At 41.4% G+C, this 23,959-nt stretch overlaps 1 protein-coding gene across 1 annotated transcript in view; it reads left to right on the top strand.

The window, feature by feature from the left end:
* LOC134205127 (tyrosine-protein phosphatase 99A-like) overlaps positions 1-23,959 on the top strand; it is a 409,912-nt gene that overhangs the window by 286,034 nt on the left and 99,919 nt on the right. The window contains 1 exon segment of the mRNA XM_062680070.1: positions 4,983-5,097. Within this exon segment, the coding sequence (XP_062536054.1) occupies positions 4,983-5,097 (115 nt within the window).

Raw genomic sequence — 23,959 nt, 5'->3', positions numbered from 1 at the left:
ACCTTTCACAAGCTGAATCTCGGTGATCGTTGGAAACTTGTTCAGGAGAAATATTTGTGTCGTCGTTGCCTATGTTCCCACGTAAAATTCCCATGTGAAACGAACAATTGCGGACAAAACGGATGCGAAGAACGTCATCACAAACTTCTTCATCCTGGGAATCCACAGTCAGCTAAACCGATCGATCCCATGAAAACCACGAGCACAGTCACTGTTCATCGTCAGCTCAAGCGGGCGGTTTTGTTCCGCATTGTGCCGGTATCTCTACATGGAAACGGCTAAGGTCCAAGGCCAATCGTTCAACTCTGTTCTTCTTGCAATTTGAGGTAGCGATCAGCGCCGATATATGCGAAATGTTCCATCAGATCCTTACCCGACCATTCCATTCCGAAGACCATTCCGCTCAATTGTTTCAATGGCGTGACAAACCATCTCAACCGTTCGACGTGTTTGTGATGAACGTTGCTACTTTTGGCTCCACTTACCCGTAATGCTGGGTAGACACTTTTACGTGGTGTGTTACGGGGTAAGATCTACCACGGTTACATTGCCAGCTACAGGCAAATCGTAACCCAACGAATACCATCCTCATTTTCCAACTCCGTGGTGCTTATGAGGGTGTCGCTAAGTCGGTGGCCTCTCGTTAAGTAAGTACCACATCAACACTTCCTTCCTCTCCCTAGCTACGGTGAAGATGGGCGTGGCCAGGAGTAGTAATCCTCATGCTTTTGTTATTTTTGTTTAAGACTGGAATCAAGGACCACTCCCCTTCTTGATTTCTGATAGCATTCTAGATAAGGATCTCAAAAGTAAAACATGAGTATCACTAGTGTCCAATCTACGAATTACACCGTAACAATGCTAATGCTAATGCTAACGTTGCTACTTTTGGCTCCACATGCTCGCCTTCTGCAACCCAATTTATTAAGAATCGGAATGTCGATAAGTTCTCCGAACAGTTTCCACGAGCGGCAGAAGCAATCAAGTAGTATCACGACGTGGACGGTTCCCTGTGCAGCGTACATACAGAAGAAGAAGCCATTGAGCTGGCAGAGCAAGTCAATCTGATACACTCCAAGGCGTGGTTCACCATTAGAAACTGGCTCCTTAGTCATAACACGAATCGGAGAGCAACAAACGGAATCTCCGAAGAAAAAGGTAGTCGACAGGTCAGCTATGAACGTGTTCTTGGTAGGTTAGACCTAAATGTGTTCATCTTCCAAGGCGTATTCAAGGACGAGGTACAGAAGCTCCTACATAATGGGCTGTTCCAACGAAGAGAGAAGTTCTGCGCGTCGTAATGAGTTGTTCAGTTTGTTGTTCACGGAAAAGTACTCGTGGAGCATATCTGGCGTTCGGGAATTGGCTGGGACGTTCATATTCCAGATGAACTGGTCGACCATTGGGTACGCTGGGGAAACAGATAGAACACATTGACGTTCCACGATGTTACTTTCCGGGCTATGCTACTGAGGATTACCGCTCAGTGAAGTTGCACATTATCGTCTTTGGTGTCGGCGAAAACGAAGGTAGCGCCTCTAAAGCTCCTGTTAATTTCGAGGCTAGAACTATCAGCAGCCGTTCTTGGAGCCAGGCTGTCGAAATCAGTAGTGGAGAACCACACACTTCTAATCAATCGCAAAGTGTTATGGAGTGATTCTTGACCCTCGCAAGTACCGGCAATTCGTTGCCTTCAGGCTAATACAAGTTGTTGAGTGACACTGGGTACCATCCCGTTCAAACGTTGCCGACGAAGCCACCAAATGGAGTGGTTAAACCGGGACGAAATACTGAAAGCTGAGTCCACTATTTTCAAGCAGATCCAAGCAGAATCCTATGGAGATGAGCTCACTATCCTCAAGAAAAATCGAGAGCTTCCCGCTGGAGAGCATTCAAAAATCGAGAAGGCTAGCAGGATGTACAAACTTTCCCCTTTTTCGCAGGTTTTGTTCGACTTCAAGTTTTCCGTGATCCTGCCGAAAGGACACGGTGGAACTAAGCTCATCAGAAATGCGCCAAAAGTATCACATTTCGGAGTTAATAGTTGCGCTCAAGTAAGCTGGAAAGCAGTGTCAGTGATTTGAAATCTACAAAGCAATTCTCAATGTCCCGAGAATGGCTCCATTGCCGACGGTGACCCACGTTCGACCGTTCACCTACGTTGACGTGGACTACTTCGGGCCGATGTTGATCAAGCAGGGACGCAGCGAGGTGAAGCGATGGGTTGTACTATTCACCTGCCTGACCATTCGAGCGGTGCATCTGGAGGTGATTCATAATCTGTCGACGGAGTCCTGCAAGATGGCGGTTAGGCGATTCATTGCAAGGAGGGGTCTCCAAGGGAGATCTTCAGCGATCGGGGAACAAATTTGGTGGGCGCAAGCCGCGGTCTGAAGGAAGAACTGAAGAAAATCAATGACAACCTCGCCAGCACGCTTACCAATACGGACACGCAGTGGCGTTTTAATCCTCCATCGACACCACACATGTGGGACGCATGGTTCGGTCGGTCAAAAGCGCTTCTTCTTATTGGCATTACATCCCCACACTGGGATAGAGCCGCCTCGCAGCTTAGTGTTCATTAAGCACTTCCACAGTTATTAACTGCGAGGCTTCTAGGTTACCATTTTTGCATTCGTGTATCATGAGTCTAACACGATGATACTTTTATGCGTGCAGGGTTGAACGTGCAGGGGCGCGCTGCAACTGGGGCCTGTGTAAACAACTGCTGGACACGTTCTGCGGTCGCTGGGTCAAGAAGTGCCTCTCTACGATCACCCAGCATACGAAGTGGTTCAAAGATAACAAGCCCATTGAAGTTGGGGATTTAGTGGTAGTAGTCGAAGATCGAGTTCGTAATGAATGGCTGTGAGGACGTGTGCTACGCGTATTTCCGGAACGTGACGGGCGCTTCCAGAATACTGAAGTGAAGACAGCTAGTGCAGGAGGGGTCGTTCATTTAGTCGCCAAGCTGGCTGCTCTGACGATCGGGGGTACCGCTGAAGCAGACTTCGAGCAATACAGGTCAGGGGTTGTTACGAACGACGAGAACCAGCACTCCGGTGTGTGGGGAGGTTGCGGGGGAGAGGTATTGTTTGGTTATCAATCAACTCAACCCTTCGTCGAAATCATTGTTTGCTCACTAAAAAGCAATAATTAATGTGTTTCCTTCCGAATGGTGAATGTGATCCCTTCTTTAAATGTTTGCCCGGAATAAGGCACCGGTGGTTGTTTTTCCTTCTTGAGAAATAGACGTTTGCCCGGAATAAGGCGATTATGGGTTTGATCCCTTCTTCAAAATCAGTCAATGTTTTCAAATCTGCCTTCTGTTTATAAAATGATGAAGTATCAATAATGAAATACAGTTATCCTGTTGACCACTTGATTTATTCATTTTCCGATTGTGGAAAAACTGCGAATCAAACTGGCAATTCCGAGCAGGGCCGGGTACATACAGCTAGTAATTTAATAACTTTGCAGCTAAAAAGCTGACTCATACAACATGCAAACACGAGTCGTGCTATAAGACGTCCGAAAACTTTCAGTTGTTGCTCCATCCAACAGGCATCTTCACCGTAACTAGGGAGAGGAAGGATACTGATGTGGTACTTACTTAAGATAGGCCACCAACTTAGCGACCCCCCTTAAAAATATCACGGAGTTAGATATTGGTGTATCCATTAGATTAGGATTTTCCTGAAGCTGACAATGTGATCATGGTAAATCTTACTTCCTATCACACAACGTTAAGGAGTTTACCCGGTGTTACGGGGCTTCGAAACGTTTCAATACACCGTGGGATGAAACAGTAAAATGTCAAACTAATAAAACTGTTTCACAATGGAGGACGACTTTACTTTCATTTACGCAATTAGTTTATACCGTGCTGCAAGCGTCAGTTAATCGGATATTCATCGGTTGGCAACAATAGCTCATTAATGAACAGGTCCAACCTCCTTCGACTTTCTTTAAATAGCATTCTAGAAAATTTTCCAAAATGCTCTGGGCTACTGACTAATTAATTACTTCCACACAGAAGAAAGTATTTATCAGAGGCATCTATTTTAATTGCATCGCAGGACAAAAAACATTCCCATGCGCTCAATCGGATTGATGCGCCGTCACACTATGACGACGCGTCCTTCCGTAGTGGATGTTATCTAATCCATAATTAATGCCAACCGTCAACGGTGCTTTCCGGCAACAAACGGCTATAAAATTAATTAATGACTAATTTACTCGTTTAATAGAAATTTCGAAGTAATTAATTTATGCCACCACTGCAACAACGACGCAATCATTGCAGCAGATTCGTGCGGAGTATCAACACTGTATCGTACATGCACTCTCCTGTGCTAATACAATCAATGGCATGAATCTAGGACTCGTGTTAGAGAGCCAGTCAGTAGGTAATGCACAGTGACACAGAAACGCATAATCAGGAATATTGCATTTGAAGCGATGTGGAAGTACAGGATACCAGGATGGAACAAAGTCTTCGAAGAGAGCATAATTTACTATCATAATTTGTATTCGTTAGGTCTGAAACGGATTTCATTAACTGTAAATGTGTTCTACCCTTCGATCCAGCGAATTATTACTTTTAGTGTTTGTGCGATTTATAATCCGAATTAAATACAGTTTGGTAGTATAATATTCACATTTGTAACAGAGATGTAACTCTATCCAAGCTTTTCTATAACAAAAGGAAAAGATATTTTCGCCTCCATCCCAAAATAACATAAATATTTCGATCACCTTCTTAAACGTGCACCACAGCGGCACACGACACACAGAGACTGTGAAAACTTCTCTCGAAACGGTAGCGTTAAATCTTAATACCTACCTCAAATGAATCATCACCAATGAGCGAAATGGATGGTAAAATATTTCGCCAAGGGATAGCACGAGAAGCTTTTTTCCCCACTTCCAAGAATTTATTGTAGAAACCTGATTCCTTTTTCTCTATTCTTTGTTCGCAGAGCCACGAGATTCATCATCTGGAAACTTACACTCAGTATCTGGCATCGATACAGGTGTTCAACCCGGAAGGACTGGGACCGCCGACAACGGTCCTGGTGATGACTGATGAAGGAGGTAAGTCGATCGACGTATACCGCATAGCAATATTCGGTCACATTTATGATCATAATAGGGGACGGAACGGAAGGAACCAACCGCACCGTGGCCTTGACCAATCTCGGCTGTTCAATTTTGAATTTGTTATTTACTCGTTCTATTCAAGTATCTAGGTTAAACAAATGATTTCCTTCCTAGTGTCAGAGAGCTTTAATTTGTTCAAAGATAGGAAACTACTAAGCAAACATTTTATAACCCATCAACCAAATTCTGCATCACTTGGTACTTCAGCACTTCGCTGTGCACCTCAAACTTATTCTGTGTATTCATTTATTGAAACATTTAGCAGGTGAGACAGCCGAACAACATTCAGATGATATACTAACTGGTGAAAATTTGCTAAATATTTCAATTATTTACTGCACAAAATTTGTCACGCACCCTGTATACTCACCCCTATTCTTGTTTACGGACGAACGATACTTTCGAACGAATACAGTTCATTCAAATCATTTCCCCATTTGATTTTTCTGGCGTAAACGAGAATGCGCATCAGCTTTCGTTCGAAAGCGCGTTCGTACGTAAACAAGAACAAGGATGACTATCTTGAAGGACATCTGCGATGATAACGCGTGCATCGGAAGTCGCTCCGCTGAGTGAGACCCAGAATGTCCTCACCGACAGAACATTTATTTTAAAGAACATTTACCTATTGTAAATAATTTGACTGCAGAATTTTGGTGACTATTGATTGACTATTGATTATTGACTATTGATTATTGACTATTGAATTGACCAAGTAACTTTTGATAAAACACTTTTTTCCAAAATCTCTGGATACCCTGAAACTAATGAATTTATATATTTTGATAGGCAAAAGGGATATTTACTAATATTCCGAATAAGGATGATCTTTGAATGTGAGGGGAAATAGCAAATAGGCTTTAATTGAAGTTATGTTTAAGGTGACCAAAGAAATAAACAACCAAGTGCTTCTAGTTCCAAGTAGTTGTGAGTTCTAATATTTTCATATATACCTGGATACCTTGTTGGCTACAGCGTCGATACATCTATGCCAGGCGTATTGTAGATCTCCATAATGGTCGGTCTTGGGCAATATTCCTCCAATTTCATCGAACGTTTATGCTCCCACTCCCCAGTTTGATTCCATCTCATGCAACCAGCGTTATGTAATCTGTAGAAGGTCTTATTTGCAGCAGCAATATGTCTATTCACTTCATGAGAAACGTCATAATCATATATAACATACGTTCCAAGATAAATAAATTCTTCAACAACTTCAAACACATCTCCATCACGCACTACCTCAGCATCACTAGATCTTCCTCTATCTCTACCCGAAACCAGGTACTTTGTCTTGGTAGAGTTAAAAGTTAAGACTATCCCCTTGCTCCTTCTTCAGTGAGACAAAAGCCTCTATTAATGGCTTGTGATCAATTCCAATGAGGTCGATCTCGTCCGAAAAGCCCAGAAGCATATTCGACCATGTGATGGTAGTGTCGTTCCTTTGCCCACCAGATCTAATAATCACCCCCTCAAGTGCAATGTTGAACAACAAATTCGAAAGTGCATCACTCTGCTTCAATCCGTTATCTCCGAATTGGTAATTCTACGCCTTTGCTCGCAAAGGTAACTAGAGACCCCCGAGAGTCGGAGAACTCGCAGTCTCTATTCTTTATCGAGTAAGCATTCGATTTAAAGATTTCTAGACCGTCCTAAGGGCGCACTCTAAGTAACATTGACGAATCTATTGTGGTTTTATAGAACACTGGGAAGTGAATATATAACTGCTATTTTGGATATTTAGTGAAAAAGTCTAATATTGTACGCAAAAAAACTTTCCCGAACTCGTGAACTAGCAAATCACTGAGTACATTTAAATCACGGATTCGGGAAAAACAGCCTCGTTTCCGAATTCTTGATTTAAATCTAAACCGTGATTTCCTGGTTTACAAACAAATCAGTCAACGATTTGTTCCAAAAAGTGTGGATATAATAACTAGACATATCCAAAGAACAAAAATATGAATTTAACTCATTATTTCAATCAATTATGTCTAAATAATTATAAAAACTGCATAAAAACGTCATTTGAAATAAGTTAGTTGATTTGTCAATAAAATCAGGGTGCACATAACCGAACCAATAAAGGTGCCCATAACCGAATTTCACAGCGTTTTTGGAAAATTAAGAAAAAAAAATCGCACTAGAATTTAAATGGCAATTGTTATTGAGCCTCAAAATAGATTAAATTTACTGTATAAATATGCATTGGAACTCACTTTTTGAATTAAATCACTTCAATTTATGACACTTTCAAAAAAGCCAAAAAAACTTTCGTGTTGTTTTTTTGTAAAAAAAAATTGATTTGTCCCTAGTTCAAAGTAGAGATCCCTATCCGGTTTGATATTGAGCACAAAACATCATGTTACAATAGCAAACTAATAACGGTTGTCGGAATGACAACATCTGTTATCTGTCAAAAGATACGTAGGGGTGCCCACAACCGAACCTCCTCCCCTACTCATATCAATAACATTCGAAAACAAAAAATCGCACCGCAAATTATTTTGTTTCTCAGTTTTGTATTTGTTTTAGCAGTGAGCACGCGGATAACAACAACATACGACACAAATTAAGGCTAAATAGCCTGGGGTGACATTGCGCATCTCGAATCGAATCACTCGATTCGTAAGTTTTTGGATTCGTTTCGAAAAAATTGCGGTATTATCTATTTCGTTCGACTTCATTCAGTCGCAGTACAAGATTTCGAATGGTGCTGTACTAGCTCAATCGAGTATCTTCTGTCAAACGAAATGTAAACAGAGAGAATAAGAGATAGCTGTCTCCGTGTTTAGTATGCCGCCCGCTGGAGAGTCAACTTTCAGCGCATCGCGCGCATGGCGAATGTGAGTAAACAGAGAGAATAAGAGTAATTTCATCTGCGTGTAGCATGTTGCCTGTTAGGCATCCATCAGGGCATGAATTGGCAGTTAATTTATAAACAAGCAATTGTCCTCAATGAAAGCAATATTATTTATTGAGCAGTTGCAACCGATTAAAACATTATGCCGATACGACATGTTTTGTAAATTGTTGTAAATAAAGTTTTATGTTTATTCGAGTGTATGCCACAGATCCAAATTTGAGCTAAATAATTTAAAGCTAAAGAAGAATTCGATAATAAATTACTTTGATGTTTCCATGTATTTTAGTCAAATGCACTTGGGTCATCTCATGTGCGTTTTTTTTTTATTTGACTCATCTATTTTTACGCAGATTTTCCTCATAGATTTATCACGCGATTTATCGAAATCGTCAAAAATACGTGAAAACTTCAAAAAACCGATTTTAGTTGAAGTCGTTTTTACGCGGATTTCGGGATAATTAGAGATTGCATATTGTCTGGAAACTATAAAAGTAGGTATACTAATGACATTATATTCCTCAAGAGACAATAATAAAACATTTATTCTCTTCCCGTAGAGAAATAATAACAAATATAATTAAAAACTTTCACCAAGAAAAAACTCTCGAACAACATTCGAAAGCTATAAAGGTGACGAGTGTTTTTCATTCGACTTGAGTCGTTTTTCAGTGAGCTAACGAGTTTCCATAATGCCAAAACATCTCGTTATTCTTGTACCTCCTCGAGTATACTCGAACGATGAGTCGTTTTCGAGATCGAATCGAAACCCGTAATGCCAAACATGTTCGACTCGATAGAATTACGTTCGAATCGAGATGCACAATGCCACCCCTGTTTTGCGAATGTTATTGATATAGGAGCATGTTATTAATAATGAAACAGATACACTAGGTTCCGAGGAAAGCTTTAAAACATGATGAAAGTGAAAATTAAAGAATCCGGGTAGAAGCAATAAGTAAATACAGTAATATGCCGATTTTATCACACCCTTGGTGAATTTTGGGGGTGATTAAATAGGAAATGTGACAAAATCGCATTTTTTAAATCGATTTGTTGGTTGTATAATATTTCGCCGAAAAACATTTCAAGGAATTTGCCGTTTCCTGCCCTTTCTGCAGAATGTTTTAAATCTCCGAAACACGTTTCGCGTAATTCACCTTTTTATCCGAAAGACATTTCACGGAATGTACCCTGTAACCGTTCGCGAATTGTTTCGAGGTGGTTTTAAAACACGGTGGCTTAAGCGCCACTCTCGAGGAGAGACCACCGGTCGTGTTCTCTATTTGCCCGACTTTTACAGACCCTTTCCCTCTGGGGACTCTCGAATGGTTGCTGGCTCCAAAATTACTTACGCTCAATATTTACTTCCCCACTTCCCACCTACCTGAAGTCGTTCAACCCGCTGTACTGTAAACGATAAACAATCTACGAAGGGAACTCAAGAAACTGTAGCCACGGCCAACGCAATGGGAGTAAATTTTCCCAGCCCCGTGAAACGCAATACAAATTATAAACTCAAGCTAACTTCGAATTACTACACAACATTTATTATACCATTCGGGTTGGACTACTTTAATCGGTACGGAATAGGAAAAAAGAGCTGATCATGGCCATGACATAACAAGCTCACATACCTGTGCAGGTTTTTGCTTCTTGATGCACTGATGGGTTGAAAGTACTCCGCCGAGAAGATGGCGACGATGTCCTCCGACCAGGTTGTGGCGATGGCGGCGGATTGGCTTTGCCGCAGATGCTGCAGATTGGCGCGCAGCGATGAAGGTCGAGCTCGAGCAATATGGCCAAAACTAAAGATGCGGAGGGAGTGGCGGCTGGATGGAAGGTTTCCGATTTCGGAGTAGCTTCCTTTCCCTAACGACCCGGCTTCGCGTACCTTTCCGGTTCACCGAGCGAGGACTAAAAGGAAAACTACGAACCGTCGGTTCAGGTACGGTCCAGCGTACGATTATTAACGACGTACGGGGACCGTATTCTCGGGAATGATCCACGGGAATTGGCTTGGGGATCTTACCTTCGACGGTTGATTGGCGACCGCCGAGTTTTCGCTTTTTGACGAGCGACTTCACTCCTCCTCCGTTTGACTGCCTTCTCAGGCGGGCCTTAACGAACGCTCGAGCTCTCGATGTCCGTTGGACGTAATGGCGGGCCCTGTAGACGCTACACGTATTCCCGTACATGACTCCGGTTGAATACTCAAAATCCAGCCCGTACCAAAAAGCGCAGTGCACTGGAAAGTCCAACGCGAATTCGTTTCATGAACAAAAACTTTACATTAAACATTAAAATTCGTTTTACCTTTTACCACGGTGTTCGCGGATTTTAAAAAACACGTCCTAATGACGTCTGCTACGTTAACTGTCAATTTAGAAACTTGATTAAAATGAACACAGAACAATTCACTCCATCACACTTTACCTTTTAGTAAAACTACCCAAACTCAACTTTAAATACTGAAAAACTTCGTATCCTACTCGCAAACACTTCTAATCACCAGCCGTTCACTTAGCAAAATGATCGAGTTCTTGTTTGAATTTTAAAAAGAAACTTATCCTCAGTCGTCAATTATTTTAAATTTGCGCCAAATAAATTTAAAATGGCGACAAAGAGTGCGCGCCTTCGGTGAGTCGATAAAAACGAGCACATGAGTACCCTACAACAGTACATGGTCAATTTCTATTTGGATAATAATTTAGTCAAGACACAAACCTCGTAATCGACATACAAATAAAAATTCAAATACTTAATGTAATATTTCATTATTTTATTAATTCCAAATAATTTAAATTTGTGATTTTATTAACGTCATAAATTACTATCTTGACTTAATTAAAGTTTATCAAAAAAAACGTAAAACGTTACAACCTTTTCATCGAAAACCAGTTCTCGGAGTGTCATTTAGCGTAATTCAGTTAGAATAATTATTGAAATATTTACTGAATTCTGCTTAATTACTCGGTATAACGAAAAGAAAGGAGGTAGTCCCTTCTATGAATTAACACATCTGTTCGGTATAAAAAAAATGGAAAATTGCTTCTTTAAAAGGATGCGTCTGTCCGGTATAAGGCGAAAGAAGTTGATAATGCCTTCTTTAAAAGAACGCGTCTGCCCGGGACAAGGCGAAAGGAGGGGTAATGCCTTCTTTAAATGGATGCGTCTACCTGGTATAAGGCGAAATGAGTTGATAACGCACTCTTTAAAAGAACGCATCTGCCCGGTATAAGGCAAAGGAAGGGTTGATGCTTCTATTAATGGATGCGTCTGTCCGGTACAAAGCGATGAGAGGATATAATGCCTTCTTTAAATGAATACCTTTTCTCGGTATAAGTCGAAAAGAAGAAATAAAGTAAAAGAGGTAAAGTAAAGAGAGGAGATAATCCCTTCATTCTATCCAGCCCGTCTGCCAGAAAAAAAAGGATTTGTAAGGGGCAATTGAAATTTCTAAAACTAGTTCTACATATTCTGGGAGGCCTTCCTTAGCCGTGCGGGAAGATGCGTGGCTGGCAAGCAAGACTATGCTGAATAGTTTTCCCGACTTTTTTGGGCATAAAAGTTTCAACGTGTTAATATGGTGTTATATGAATGCAAAAAAACTGAAAAAATGGTAACCTTGCAGGTAATAACTGTAGAAATCCGCGAAATAGCACATTCCGCCAAAAGTCATTCGGCGGAAAGGTAGGGGAGGAGGTTCGGTTGTGGGCACCCTTTTGTCTTTGGTCTATAACTTTGGCCCTAGTTGATCTTATGCCGACATTTGTATACCAATGGAAAACTAGACAAATAACCCTACTATTAGCGAATAAATTATATTGATTTCGACGATTTGAGAAATTTTATTGACAATTGTTGTGGGCGCCCTTGAAAACTCGGCGCAAAATATATAAGAAATGATCAAAACCACCTAAATTTAAAGAAAAGGAATAATTTGTTTATTCTAATAACCAGGAGGAACTAAAAAAACTCAAATCAATCCACCTAGCAGTGATCATGCCTTTCTCGTGCATTAGGGAGGATATTGACAACAATCACATAAGAAAAAATTTAAATTGCACTTTAGGTGAATGGATTTCATTTTTCCATTGATTTACGTTTATTGCATCAAAAAACCTGACTAATCACCCTAGTGGATATGGTGTCTTTCTCGTTCATTATAAAAAATAATATTTTGGCCATAAGTTTTGATCCCATAGTCCGATTTGACCAATTTTCAACAGAAGGCAATAGGACACGATTCCCTGTCGAATGCAACTTGTTGCTTGTATGCCCAATAATTAAAAATTTAAATTAGACTCATTATTTCTATCAATTATGTCTAAATAATTATAAAAACTGATTAAAAATAAGTTAGGGGACAACTAAAGCAATATTGATTGATTTGTCAATACAATGTGGGTGCACAACCGAACCAATAAGGATGCCCGCAACAGAATGTCACAGCTTTTTTGGAATATGAAGAAAAAAAATGCTCTCAAATTTTTATGGCAATCGTTACTGATCATCAAAAAAGATTGAATTTACTGTATATATACGAATAGGAACTATTTTTTGCAATTAAATCACTTTAATTTATGAAACGTTGAAAAGGGTAAAAAAACTTTCATATTGTTTTTCTTGTAAAAAAAAAAATATTTGTTCGTAGATCAAAGTAGAGATATCTATTTGGTTTGATATTGAGTACGAAACAGCATGTTACTATAGCAAACAAATGACGGTTGTCAGAATGACAGCATCTGTTATCTGTCAAAAGATACGTAGGGGTGCCCATAACCGAACAGTGCTTACAACCGAACCTCTTCCCTTACAATCCGCCAAATGTCGTATCGCGAAAGTTACATACCGCAAATGGTATTCTGTGAAATGTTCGAAAATGAATTCCGTGAAATGGTTTTTGGCGAAATATTATACAATCCGATTTTTAAGATTGTTTCACAATTATGAATCAGTTTATGCTTTGGGAAGGCAAAATACGTGAACGGAACCCATAGTTTCTTGTCGAAAAGGCTTACAAAACTCTTGACAAGTACTCAGAAATGATTCATAAACAACCACAGGCAGTGATAGTTATTTCATGAAATTCATTGTATTTTGCGTATTGTAGTTACAAGAATAAAAATAAAGCCTAAAATTTTCAAATTTTTTGGGGAGACAAAATCCAGTCGAAAACGTGATAAAATCGAGGAGTGACAAGATTGGGCCAATACTGTATAAAATTTTCTAACATAACGCAAAATTTCCATGAAACAAAATACAATTTTCCATAAAGAAATCAAAATTTTCCATTGAAAAAAGTACTAAATTTCATTAATAAATCAATATTAGCAATAAACAATTACAAAATTTTCCACAATCTTTTTTCACAAAAGTTAAAAAACTTCCCACAAAAAATCAGTAAAGAACAATAAAAAAAAGAAAATTTTAGTAAAAAAAAACTCAAAAAAAGATTAAGCTGAGCAGTTCTTCCATTGATGACTCCTTTAAAAGCGCTCATTGTTCATGGAAGATTTATTCAATTTTATTGCTTTTTTCTACTTTTTCAATTTTCTTTGGCACTTTATTGATATCTTGTGAAAAATTTTGAAATTGTTTTTTTTTCAAATTTGTTTATATCGTAGGCTCAGTCGTGTATAACACTAAACGGAGCCGAGACTCTCTCGATAAGGTTTATTCTGTAGAGATGTGCATTTAGTGAATAGAGATTGGACATAAGCTGCATGGAGAAAACAGAACTGCGCAATAAAAATCCTATTCGACTAGATGCTGATGTCATATTAGAAATCGTCGATCTAAAACCCTTCCGCACGCGATGGTTCATAAGCAAATCAAACCACCTTCCTTTTTCCAGTGGAGATATATCAGCTTCCACACTGGTATTCTTCCCTCCCCCTTCATACGGGAGTTTGGCAGAAGGAGATGGTCGTGCGATTTATACCATCACAAATATTGCCCTCCGCTCGCTTTCAAATCGACTTCTATAAAAAAAAGCATTCTTCATGTCTGCCGTATCCTAACGGAACAATCATTTCTGTACTTTCGCCTCTAATTCTATCATGAACATGTACGGGAAAAACTCGTTGTTCGTGATTTGTCTTTCATAAACCTCACTTGTTATTGTTTATTGCTAATATTGATGGAAGTCTTGTATTTTTTTCCAATGCAAAACATTATGGAAAGTTCTTCATTTATATTTGCAAATTTTACTTTTAAAAGTGCTTGAAGTGCTTAAAAGTTATTTCGTGGAAATTATATGTTTATGGACATTTTACATAGTTTAGGAAAATTTTATATTTATGTTTTGCTTCTACCCTGATTTCGTTATTGTCAACTTCCTTATATTTTATGGAAAGTTTCTACTTCTTGAGGGAAAATCTATTTTGCTGCCTTGGACTATTAGCGTAGTACTAGTAGTAGTAGAGCATCATGTCGTCGGGCAGCAGGGACTATGTCCAAGGGCTTGACGATCCCTCCCCAGCCCATCTGCGAGTTGTGGAGCTTGCCTAGGATGTGGTGGGGTTTGACAGTGGGCCCTGTTAAACCTCTATAAAAAGCTGCATGTATCCGCAAGTAGGCCCCACCAAAGCGACCGTGTGCCGCTCAAAGCGCACAAGCCCAAGTCCTGGTGTTAGGTGGGACGCTAAACAGCCCTGACACGACGGCCCTCCGACGAGACATGAGGTTTGCGCAGGCCCAATAAGCCGCCTAGAAAACCAATCATTACGAACAATATAAGAGATAATGCGACTCGATATAATCGGCAAAGACCTAGGCGACGAATACAGGATCACGATTGGAAGCTTGGAACATGGAATTGCAAGTCGCTAGGTTTCGCAGGCTGTGACAGGATGATCTACGATGAATTACATCCCCGCAACTTCGACGTCGTGGCGCTGCAGGAGATTTGCTGGACAGGACAGAAAGTGTGGAAAAGCGGGCATCGAGCGGCTACCTTCTACCAAAGCTGTGGCACCACCAACGAGCTGGGAACCGGCTTCATAGTGCTGGGTAAGATGCCCCATCGCGTGATTGGGTGGCAGCGAATCAACGCAAGGATGTGCAAGCTGAGGATTAAAGGCCGTTTCTTCAACTATAGCATTATCAACGTGCACTGCCCATACGATGGATGCCCACTGCGGGACGTAAAAATCGTCATCGGTGACATGAACGCACAGGTAGGAAGGGAGGAAATGTATAGACCGGTCATCGGACCGGATAGTCTGCACACCGTATCGAATGGCAACGGCCAACGATGCATAAACTTCGCAGCCTCCCGCGGAATGGTAGTCCGAAGCACCTTCTTTCCCCGCAAAAATATCCACAAGGCCACATGGAGACCACCTAACCAAGAAACGGAAAACCAAATCGACCACGTTCTAATCGACGGTAAATTCTTCTCCGACATCACGAACGTCCGCACTTACCGCAGTGCGAATATTGAATCCGACCACTACCTCGTTGCAGTATGCCTGCGCTCAAAACTCTCGACGGTGTACAACACGCGTCGAAGTCGGACGCCGCGGCTTAACATTGGGCGGCTACAAGACGGTAGACTAGCCCAAGAATACGCGCAGCAGCTGGATGTGGCACTTCCAACGGAAGAGCAGCTAGGCGCAGCGTCTCTTGAAGATGGCTGGAGCGATATTCGATCCGCCATTGGTAGCACCGCAACCGCTGCACTTGGCACGGTGCCCCCGGATCAGAGAAACGACTGGTATGACGGCGAATGTGAGCAGTTAGTGGAAGAGAAGAATGCAGCATGGGCGAGATTGCTGCAACACCGCACGAGGGCGAACGAGGCACGATATAAACAGGCGCGGAACAGACAAAACTCGATTTTCCGGAGGAAAAGCGCCAGCAGGAAGATCGAGACCGTGAAGAAACGGAGCAACTGTACCGCGCTAATAACACACGAAAGTTCTATGAGAAGTTAAACCGTTCACGTAAGGGCCACGTGCCACAGCCTGATATGTGTAAGGACATAAACGGGAACCTTCTTACGAACGAGCGTGAGGTGATCCAAAGGTGGCGGCAGCACTACGAAGAACACCTGAATGGCGATGTGGCAGACGAAGATGGCGGTATGGTGATGGACCTGGGAGAACGCGCGCAGGACATAATTCTACCGGCTCCGGATCTCCAGGAAATCCATGAGGAGATTGGCCGGCTGAAGAACAGCAAAGCCCCTGGGGTTGACCAACTACCAGGAGAGCTATTTAAACACGGTGGTGAGGCACTGGCTAGAGCGCTGCACTGGGTCATTACCAAGATTTGGGAGGAGGAAGTTTTGCCGCAGGAGTGGATGGAAGGTGTCGTGTGTCCCATCTACAAAAAGGGCGATAAGCTGGATTGTAGCAACTACCGCGCAATCACATTGCTAAACGCCGCCTACAAGGTACTCTCCCAAATTTTATGCCGTCGACTAGCACCAACTGCAAGGCAGTTCGTAGGGCAGTACCAGGCGGGTTTTATGGGCGAACGCTCCACCACGGACCAGGTGCTCGCCATTCGCCAAGTACTGCAGAAATGCCGCGAATACAACGTGCCCACACATCATCTATTCATCGACTTCAAAGCCGCATATGATACAATCGATCGGGACCAGCTATGGCAGCTAATGCACGAACACGGTTTTCCGGATAAACTGACACGGTTGATCAAAGCGACGATGGATCGGGTGATGTGCGTAGTTCGAGTTTCAGGGGCATTCTCGAGTCCCTTCGAAACCCGCAGAGGGTTACGGCAAGGTGATGGTCTTTCGTGTTTGCTATTCAACATCGCTTTGGAAGGAATACGAAGAGCAGGGATTAAAACGAGTGGTACAATTTTCAATAAGTCCGTCCAGCTATTTGGTTTCGCCGACGACATTGATATTATGGCACGTAACTTTGAGAAGATGGAGGAAGCCTACATCAGACTGAAGAGGGAAGCTAAGCGGATCGGACTAGTCATCAACACGTCGAAGACGAAGTACATGATAGGAAGAGGTTCAAGAGAAGACAATGTGAGCCACCCACCGCGAGTTTGCATCGGTGGTGACGAAATCGAGGTGGTAGAAGAATTTGTGTACTTGGGCTCACTGGTGACTGCCGAAAATGACACCAGCAGAGAAATTCGGAGACGCATAGTGGCTGGAAATCGTACGTACTTTGACTCCGCAAGACGCTCCGATCGAATAGAGTTCGCCGCCGTACCAAACTAACAATCTACAAAACGCTAATTAGACCGGTAGTCCTCTACGGACACGAGACCTGGACGATGCTCGTGGAGGACCAACGCGCACTTGGAGTTTTCGAAAGGAAAGTGCTGCGTACTATCTATGGTGGGGTGCAGATGGCGGACGGTACGTGGAGGAGGCGAATGAACCACGAATTGCATCAGCTGTTGGGAGAACCATCCATCGTTCACACCGCGAAAATCGGACGACTGCGATGGGCCGGGCACGTAGCCAGAATGTCGGACAGTAACCCGGTGAAAATGGTTCTCGACAACGATCCGACGGGCACAAGAAGGCGAGGTGCGCAGCGGGCAAGGTGGATCGATCAGGTGGAAGATGACTTGCGGACCCTCCGTAGACTGCGTGGTTGGCGACGTGTTGCCATGGACCGAGCCGAATGGAGAAGACTCTTATATACCGCACAGGCCACTTCGGCCTTAGTCTGAATAAATAAATAATAATCATGTCGTATTCAATGCCGGGAGTATGATTTGCCTCAAGCTTTTTAAGGACAAAGACGGCTTACGGTTGATTCGTGGATACATGAGCTTCAACAAAACGTTTTACTTCGCTACTGTTTTGTCAATCGGTTGTTTAAAACCAAGCTTGCTGTCTAGGGTCAAGTTAAAATAGTCGATTTGCAGTTTAGTGTGACGAGAGACGGTGATCTGTGACGCTTTGCCGCGTTGATACAAATCTTTCAACTGGTGGATTGGCATAAGCGCTCTACGTACTCGGCCGTCCAAACTGTTTTGGAATACATATACTCGAGTGCATCCGAGAATATGTCTAGTAACAAAATGTCCTAAGCCAAGATGTATGTCCAAACATATACAAGTGATCATAACACATAAAGAATAAACGTAAACTATCTCAGGTTCTCCAAAACGTTCTGCAGTTCAGAAAATGTGATCCACCCGATCAACCAAGTCCTGAACGATGTATCCGAGCATCGTTACACATCCCAGCAGGACAATGGAGCCGATAGGATTTCTCCCATTTATTTCACAAGCGAAAGTACTAAATGAACACTAAGCTATGATACGGCAATGTGGGGATGTAATGCCAATAAGAAGAAGAAGAAGTTACTCTGACGGTTCTTTACTAAATTTTCGAATGTACTTCTATTGGGTACATACTTGATTGTGGGGACATTCCAAAAGGACATATCGATTGTGAGAATATTCCCAAAGACTTGGATGATACCATGGACTGAACTCGTGAACGTTTTGGAGTATCCTGAACGTCTCGTATTCAATAAAATTCAGTTGACATGGCATGCAAAAGTCTTGGTTGATCTGGTTGATACCGTGGGATAAGGTTTCGGAGAACCTTGAGCATCTCGTATTCCTGGCTAATTTGATCACTGGCTTGAGGTTCACGATAACTTATCCTCATAGGGTGCTCAAAATTATCATACAATGCGGTACAGGACTCAAATATTTCAGATTCATTTGCATGCTCTCAGATGCGAAATCTTCCCAAGGATTCGGATATCTGGGTCTTCAGGGTATAGTCACACTTGTACTCCAATATTTTTCCTGTAAAACCATCATCATGATGAACAACTTTGCTGAAGAAAGTTAGGACCTAGTCTCTTCGATACACAGCCAATCTAAAACGCTGGCATATATGAGCCATCCGTCCGAGAGGGTTAAATAACAGGGCCCGAGGAAACTGTCCTGAGGAAATCTTGCGATGATGTCGCGTGATTTGAAAGTCGAAAAAAAAAATTAGACATTATGTACGGCCGACTCGAGTTGGTTTTTGAAGTTATAGCTTTTGGGAGAGAAAAGTTCCCTGTCTTGAAATACTTAAACTTAAAAGAGTTTGAAATACTTAATGAAGGTCGGCAATGGATATCGGAATAATTGGTCCCTCATATGTTTGAATTTCAGTATCAAGATGATGACGAAGCCTGGAGTTTTCATATGGTTTGATGATTTGATATAGAGAGGGTTCGGATTTCTCATTCACTAACGCGACAACAGATTTCTCCACTATCAACTTTACCCGGAGAACTTACACTGCGACACCAAAGATGGTATGGGATTTTATTAACATTCTCCCATGTACCTTACTTAGTATACGAGCAAGGCAAAAACATCCGAAAAAGGCAAACATCTATCAAATACATGGTTTTTAAATAAAATGGGGTTAGTGGAATATCTGCTGTTCAACGACGTACGTCATAAGTCAGAGTTTTAGAATCAAAATGCCGAAGTTTTCCACCGAAAATTCACTTGAATTTGCATGGAAAATTTTATAAATTACCGCAAAAAAAAATCTACTATTGTCCTACAAAAAACTCTCCTGAATTTCCAAAAGAAATTCAACTGAATTTTTGCAGTGAATTCTTCAGAACTTCCATAGCAAAATTGTCTAGAATTTCCGTGGGATATTGTAATCAGTTTTTCTAAGAATGACTTTTTTTATTTTCATGATTCTTGAAAGATCTCCTGATCTCCACGAAAATGGGATATTACACTGGGTACTGTTGTCACTGACTAATATTGATGACATACCCAGTCGAGCGATTTCTGGCCACTTCAAAAACAAGTCTATGGTAATGCGATAGTACTTGCCTTCGATCGGTTCGGCTTAGTCAATGTGGACACCACGAAACTGTTGGCTTTGATCAAGACATCGGCGAAAAATGAGGAGGTGATTTGGCTAGTGATGCACATTATTCGTGAAGTTCACGATGTCAGCATCCAAACTGCGCCAGTAGACATAACTCCTGCCGAGGGGCTACATGCATTGCATACCGGGATGAGCACAATGAAGTTACCCAAACATAAAATTGTGGTGTAGCGATGGGATGACGAGCCGTTCGACAAACAAGATGTACCTGCCCACGGGAAGTGATATCTGTCTAGCTCGGGACCGTTGTTGGATGTCGGACCTCGTAAATTTGGACTGAGGGCAACCTTGTTGAACATGGTGGTAGATTGCTCAGAGCAGAGGGTCTGCTTGAGTGCTTGGATGTATTACGGCAATGGTTCTGCGAAAAGCAAAATTGTAATCGTATTAGACACAACTGGCATACGACCTTGACCTCCAAGTCGAAGCTAGGGATAATCAATCCACGTCGGGCTTAACAAACTGGCTGATCAACCACGAGAGCATGTCTACATTTTCAAACTTTTGGAGCCGTCGGGGAACATGTGACTTACCGGCGTATACTACGATCTCCCGCTCCGGATCGTAATGAGTAAGAAGTAGGTCCATGGAAAGAATTCACTCAACTTCTTCAGGTGCTGTCTGGCACTCTGGAGTCCATTTGGAATTTCACCTCAGCCATGAGGAGATTGACGAACAGGTAATATATAGCTTACGCATAATGAGAACGAATTTGAAATAACAATTGATGGGTCAAAAAAAAGAGCGCGTTTCGTACACTTTGGTGGGAGACGGTAGCTTCATAATTGCCTGCAGGAAGGCATTGGACAATTCGATCTGTCTGAAAACCAGACAGTTAATCAGCTTGGCGTTTGGAAGGGGAAGCGGATATTGGTTTGGCTGAAGCGATTGGAGCTCCCCACTTTACCCGAGTAGCACACTTGTCACATATCAGTCACTGTGACTCATATGCGACCAAATCCAGTCACATTGAAGTTGCTGCAACTAAATCGATCTGAACTGTGCTACTTGGGTAAATATTCGTTAGCTTCTACAGGCGGTCTAGCTCAAAATCGGTAGCCATTGAGCTAGTGCAGTGCGTGTTTTAGTCGTCCCGAAAATTAATAAAAAAAAAATATCTATTTGGGGTTCAGTGGCTTATGCGCTTGTTTTACGCTTTGCTCCGGTCAAGACAAGCGCTGTATTCCACAGTTTGCAGTAGCCCTCGGGCAAGTCAGTACAATGCGTGTTATAGTGATGATGATGATGATGATACTACCATCTATTGTAGCAAGGCACCTGCCGATAGCACTGGCCACATCTGACAAACGATTTTATCATGATTATATTATTGTTTGTATTTCATCAAACTCCTGTATGAAGGGCCAAAATGTGTGGGGTGGTTCCATAAGCAGAGACACTTATACCAATCCACGGGATGAATAGAGAATCTCCTTCCAGAAGAAAATTCGTACATATACAATAATACAATCTAGCCCTCGTTCCTCAGATTGACCCAATAGATGGGGAGAAGAGCCCGCCCTTTATCCACGAGATGTTAACAATAGGAAGTTGGCGATTCCACTCTTCCTATCCAAATCGCTTCAATCGGGTGCCCTGATGTTTTTTTTATATAATGATAACCCAAGTAACATTTTAAGATAAGAGGTTTTCATGACCAGTTGCTAATAAAACTAATAACTCCACCAAAACCTCTTCATAACATCATTAAGATAGCCTTCCGGCCTAATGGACCAATCTAGAAGAAGTTATTAAAACCGTATTAAGAGTAGTAATAAAACTGCAACATAACATTGTATTGAATTTGTTGATACTCTATAAGAGGTTTTCGTGACCATCATAAGAGTAACAATAAAACTGTTTCAATTTCATATTATGGATTATATTTATTGTCATTCCATTGTTTTTGTTTTTATTTTCACTAGATAACAATGTCCCCTATGTAAAGCTGATGTGTGGAAAATAATGCTTCTGATTTTACTTGCAATGGTTGATGTTGAAAATGAAGTATTATTTAAGTAGTTCATACAACAGAATGACATGCGCAACCAAATTTATCGTGGATATTGAGTTTGTAGAAGCTTAAAACACAGAGAACAGACATGGATGCTCTAACAAAATTTCGTTAAAAACGTGTGTAAAGATTTAAATCGCACCTCAGCGCCGCCAACGCAGGCTGCCCGATGGCGTTGGCTTACACTTCATAAACAATGTAGTGCTGCCACCTAGGAGCGAGCTTAGGAGCAATTCGGAATGAACACTAGCGCTAAAAAAGTAAAACACGGCAAATTTTAGCCATATTTATCAGCACACTAGCACCGCGCAACGGGGGCATAACGACATACTGTAAAATGACCAGTACAAACTTGTACACAAGCACTCGAATGAAGATGAACGTCTGTTCTCTGTGCTTAAAATCAACGCGCCTCTAAATTATCGAATAATCACATGAAAATAGTAAATTAAATAATTTTCCAAACCGCTCAAAATATTTCAATGTCAAAAAGTTTCTAATAAAGTAACCGTACTTCTATCAAAAACCTCAGAAATAATTAAATTCCACTAATGAATAGTCCATTTGATCGTAATTGATGTATTTTTTTTCAATCACGGCTATGATGTTGATCATTATTTCAAGTCCCATTTTTTCCTTTAAAAAGTTCATCTTTGGGGCGAACATATAGACTTTACGTACACTTAGTGTTCGAGAAGGCAAAACCAGCCCTCCCCTAACTATTACGAGAATTCCTTTTTTTTATTTAAGAGGTTTTAAATCTAGTTGTTCATTTACCTGCGAGAATTCCTTGAGGATCTATTCCGTTAAGTTAATGAAATTATTCCACAAAAGATACTCAGAGCAATTATCGTATTGATTTTAGTTATATATATGTAACTACTCATCACTATTGAAGGTCAAGGTAACATGGGTTTTCCACTTACCCCATCCCACTAGGGAAAGTGGAAAAACCACTCCTAATTTTAAAATCTATTTCCATAAATTTCAAGCGACCAAAATGGTATGAATTACTGCACAGTTGGTGCAAAATTGACTGTTTTTCATAGCCCATTTTGATTAAACGCATTTAAATCATTTAAACTGGTTTTACACTAATTCAAACATGCACTATCGATTTTTCCTTTTCCACTTCCCCAGTGTACCTTACTTAGTATACGAGCAAGGTAAAAACATCCGAAAAAGGCAAACATCTATCAAATACATGGTTTTTAAATGAAATGGGGTTAGTGGATTATCTGCTGTTCAACGACGTAAGTCATAAGTCAGAGTTTTGGAATAAAAATGCCGAAGTTTTCCACCGAAAATTTACTTGAATTTGCATGGGAATTTTTATAAATTACCGCAAAAAAATCTACTATTGTCATACAAAAAACTATCCTTAATTTTCAAAAGAAATTCAACTGAATTTATGCAGTGAATTCTTCAGAACTTCCATAGCAAAATTGTCTAGAATTTCCTTGGGATATTGTAATCAGTTTTTCTATGAATGACTTTTTTATATCCATGATTCTTGGAAGATCTCCTGATCTCCATGGAAATGGGATATTACACTGGGTACTGTTGTCACTGACCAATACTGTTGACATACCCAGTCGAACGATTTCTGGCCACTTCAAGATCAAGTCTATGGTAATGCGATAGTGCTTGCCTTCGATCGGTTCGGCTTAGTCAATGTGGACGCCACGAAACTGTTGGCTTTGATCAAGACATCGGCGAAAAATGAGGAGGTGATTTGGCTAGTGATGCACATTATTCGTGAAGTTCACGATGTCAGCATCCAAACTGCGCCAGTAGACATAACTCCTGCCGAGGGCCTACATTCACTGCATACCGGGATGAGCACAATGAAGTTACCCAAACATAAAATTGTAGTGTAGCGATAGAATGACGAGCCGTTCGTCAAATAAGATGCACCCACCCACGGGAAGTGATATCTGTCTAGCTAGGGACCGTTGTTGGATGTCGGACCTCGTAAATTTGGACTAAGGGCAACCTTGTTGAACATGGTGGTGGACTGCTCAAAGTCTGCGTGGATGCATTACGGCAA

This window comes from Armigeres subalbatus, chromosome 1, assembly GCF_024139115.2.
Source record: "Armigeres subalbatus isolate Guangzhou_Male chromosome 1, GZ_Asu_2, whole genome shotgun sequence".
Lineage (NCBI taxonomy): Eukaryota > Metazoa > Arthropoda > Insecta > Diptera > Culicidae > Armigeres > Armigeres subalbatus.
The sequence above is the reverse complement of the archived record's forward strand: the minus strand, read 5'-3'. Positions and strand labels throughout refer to the sequence as shown.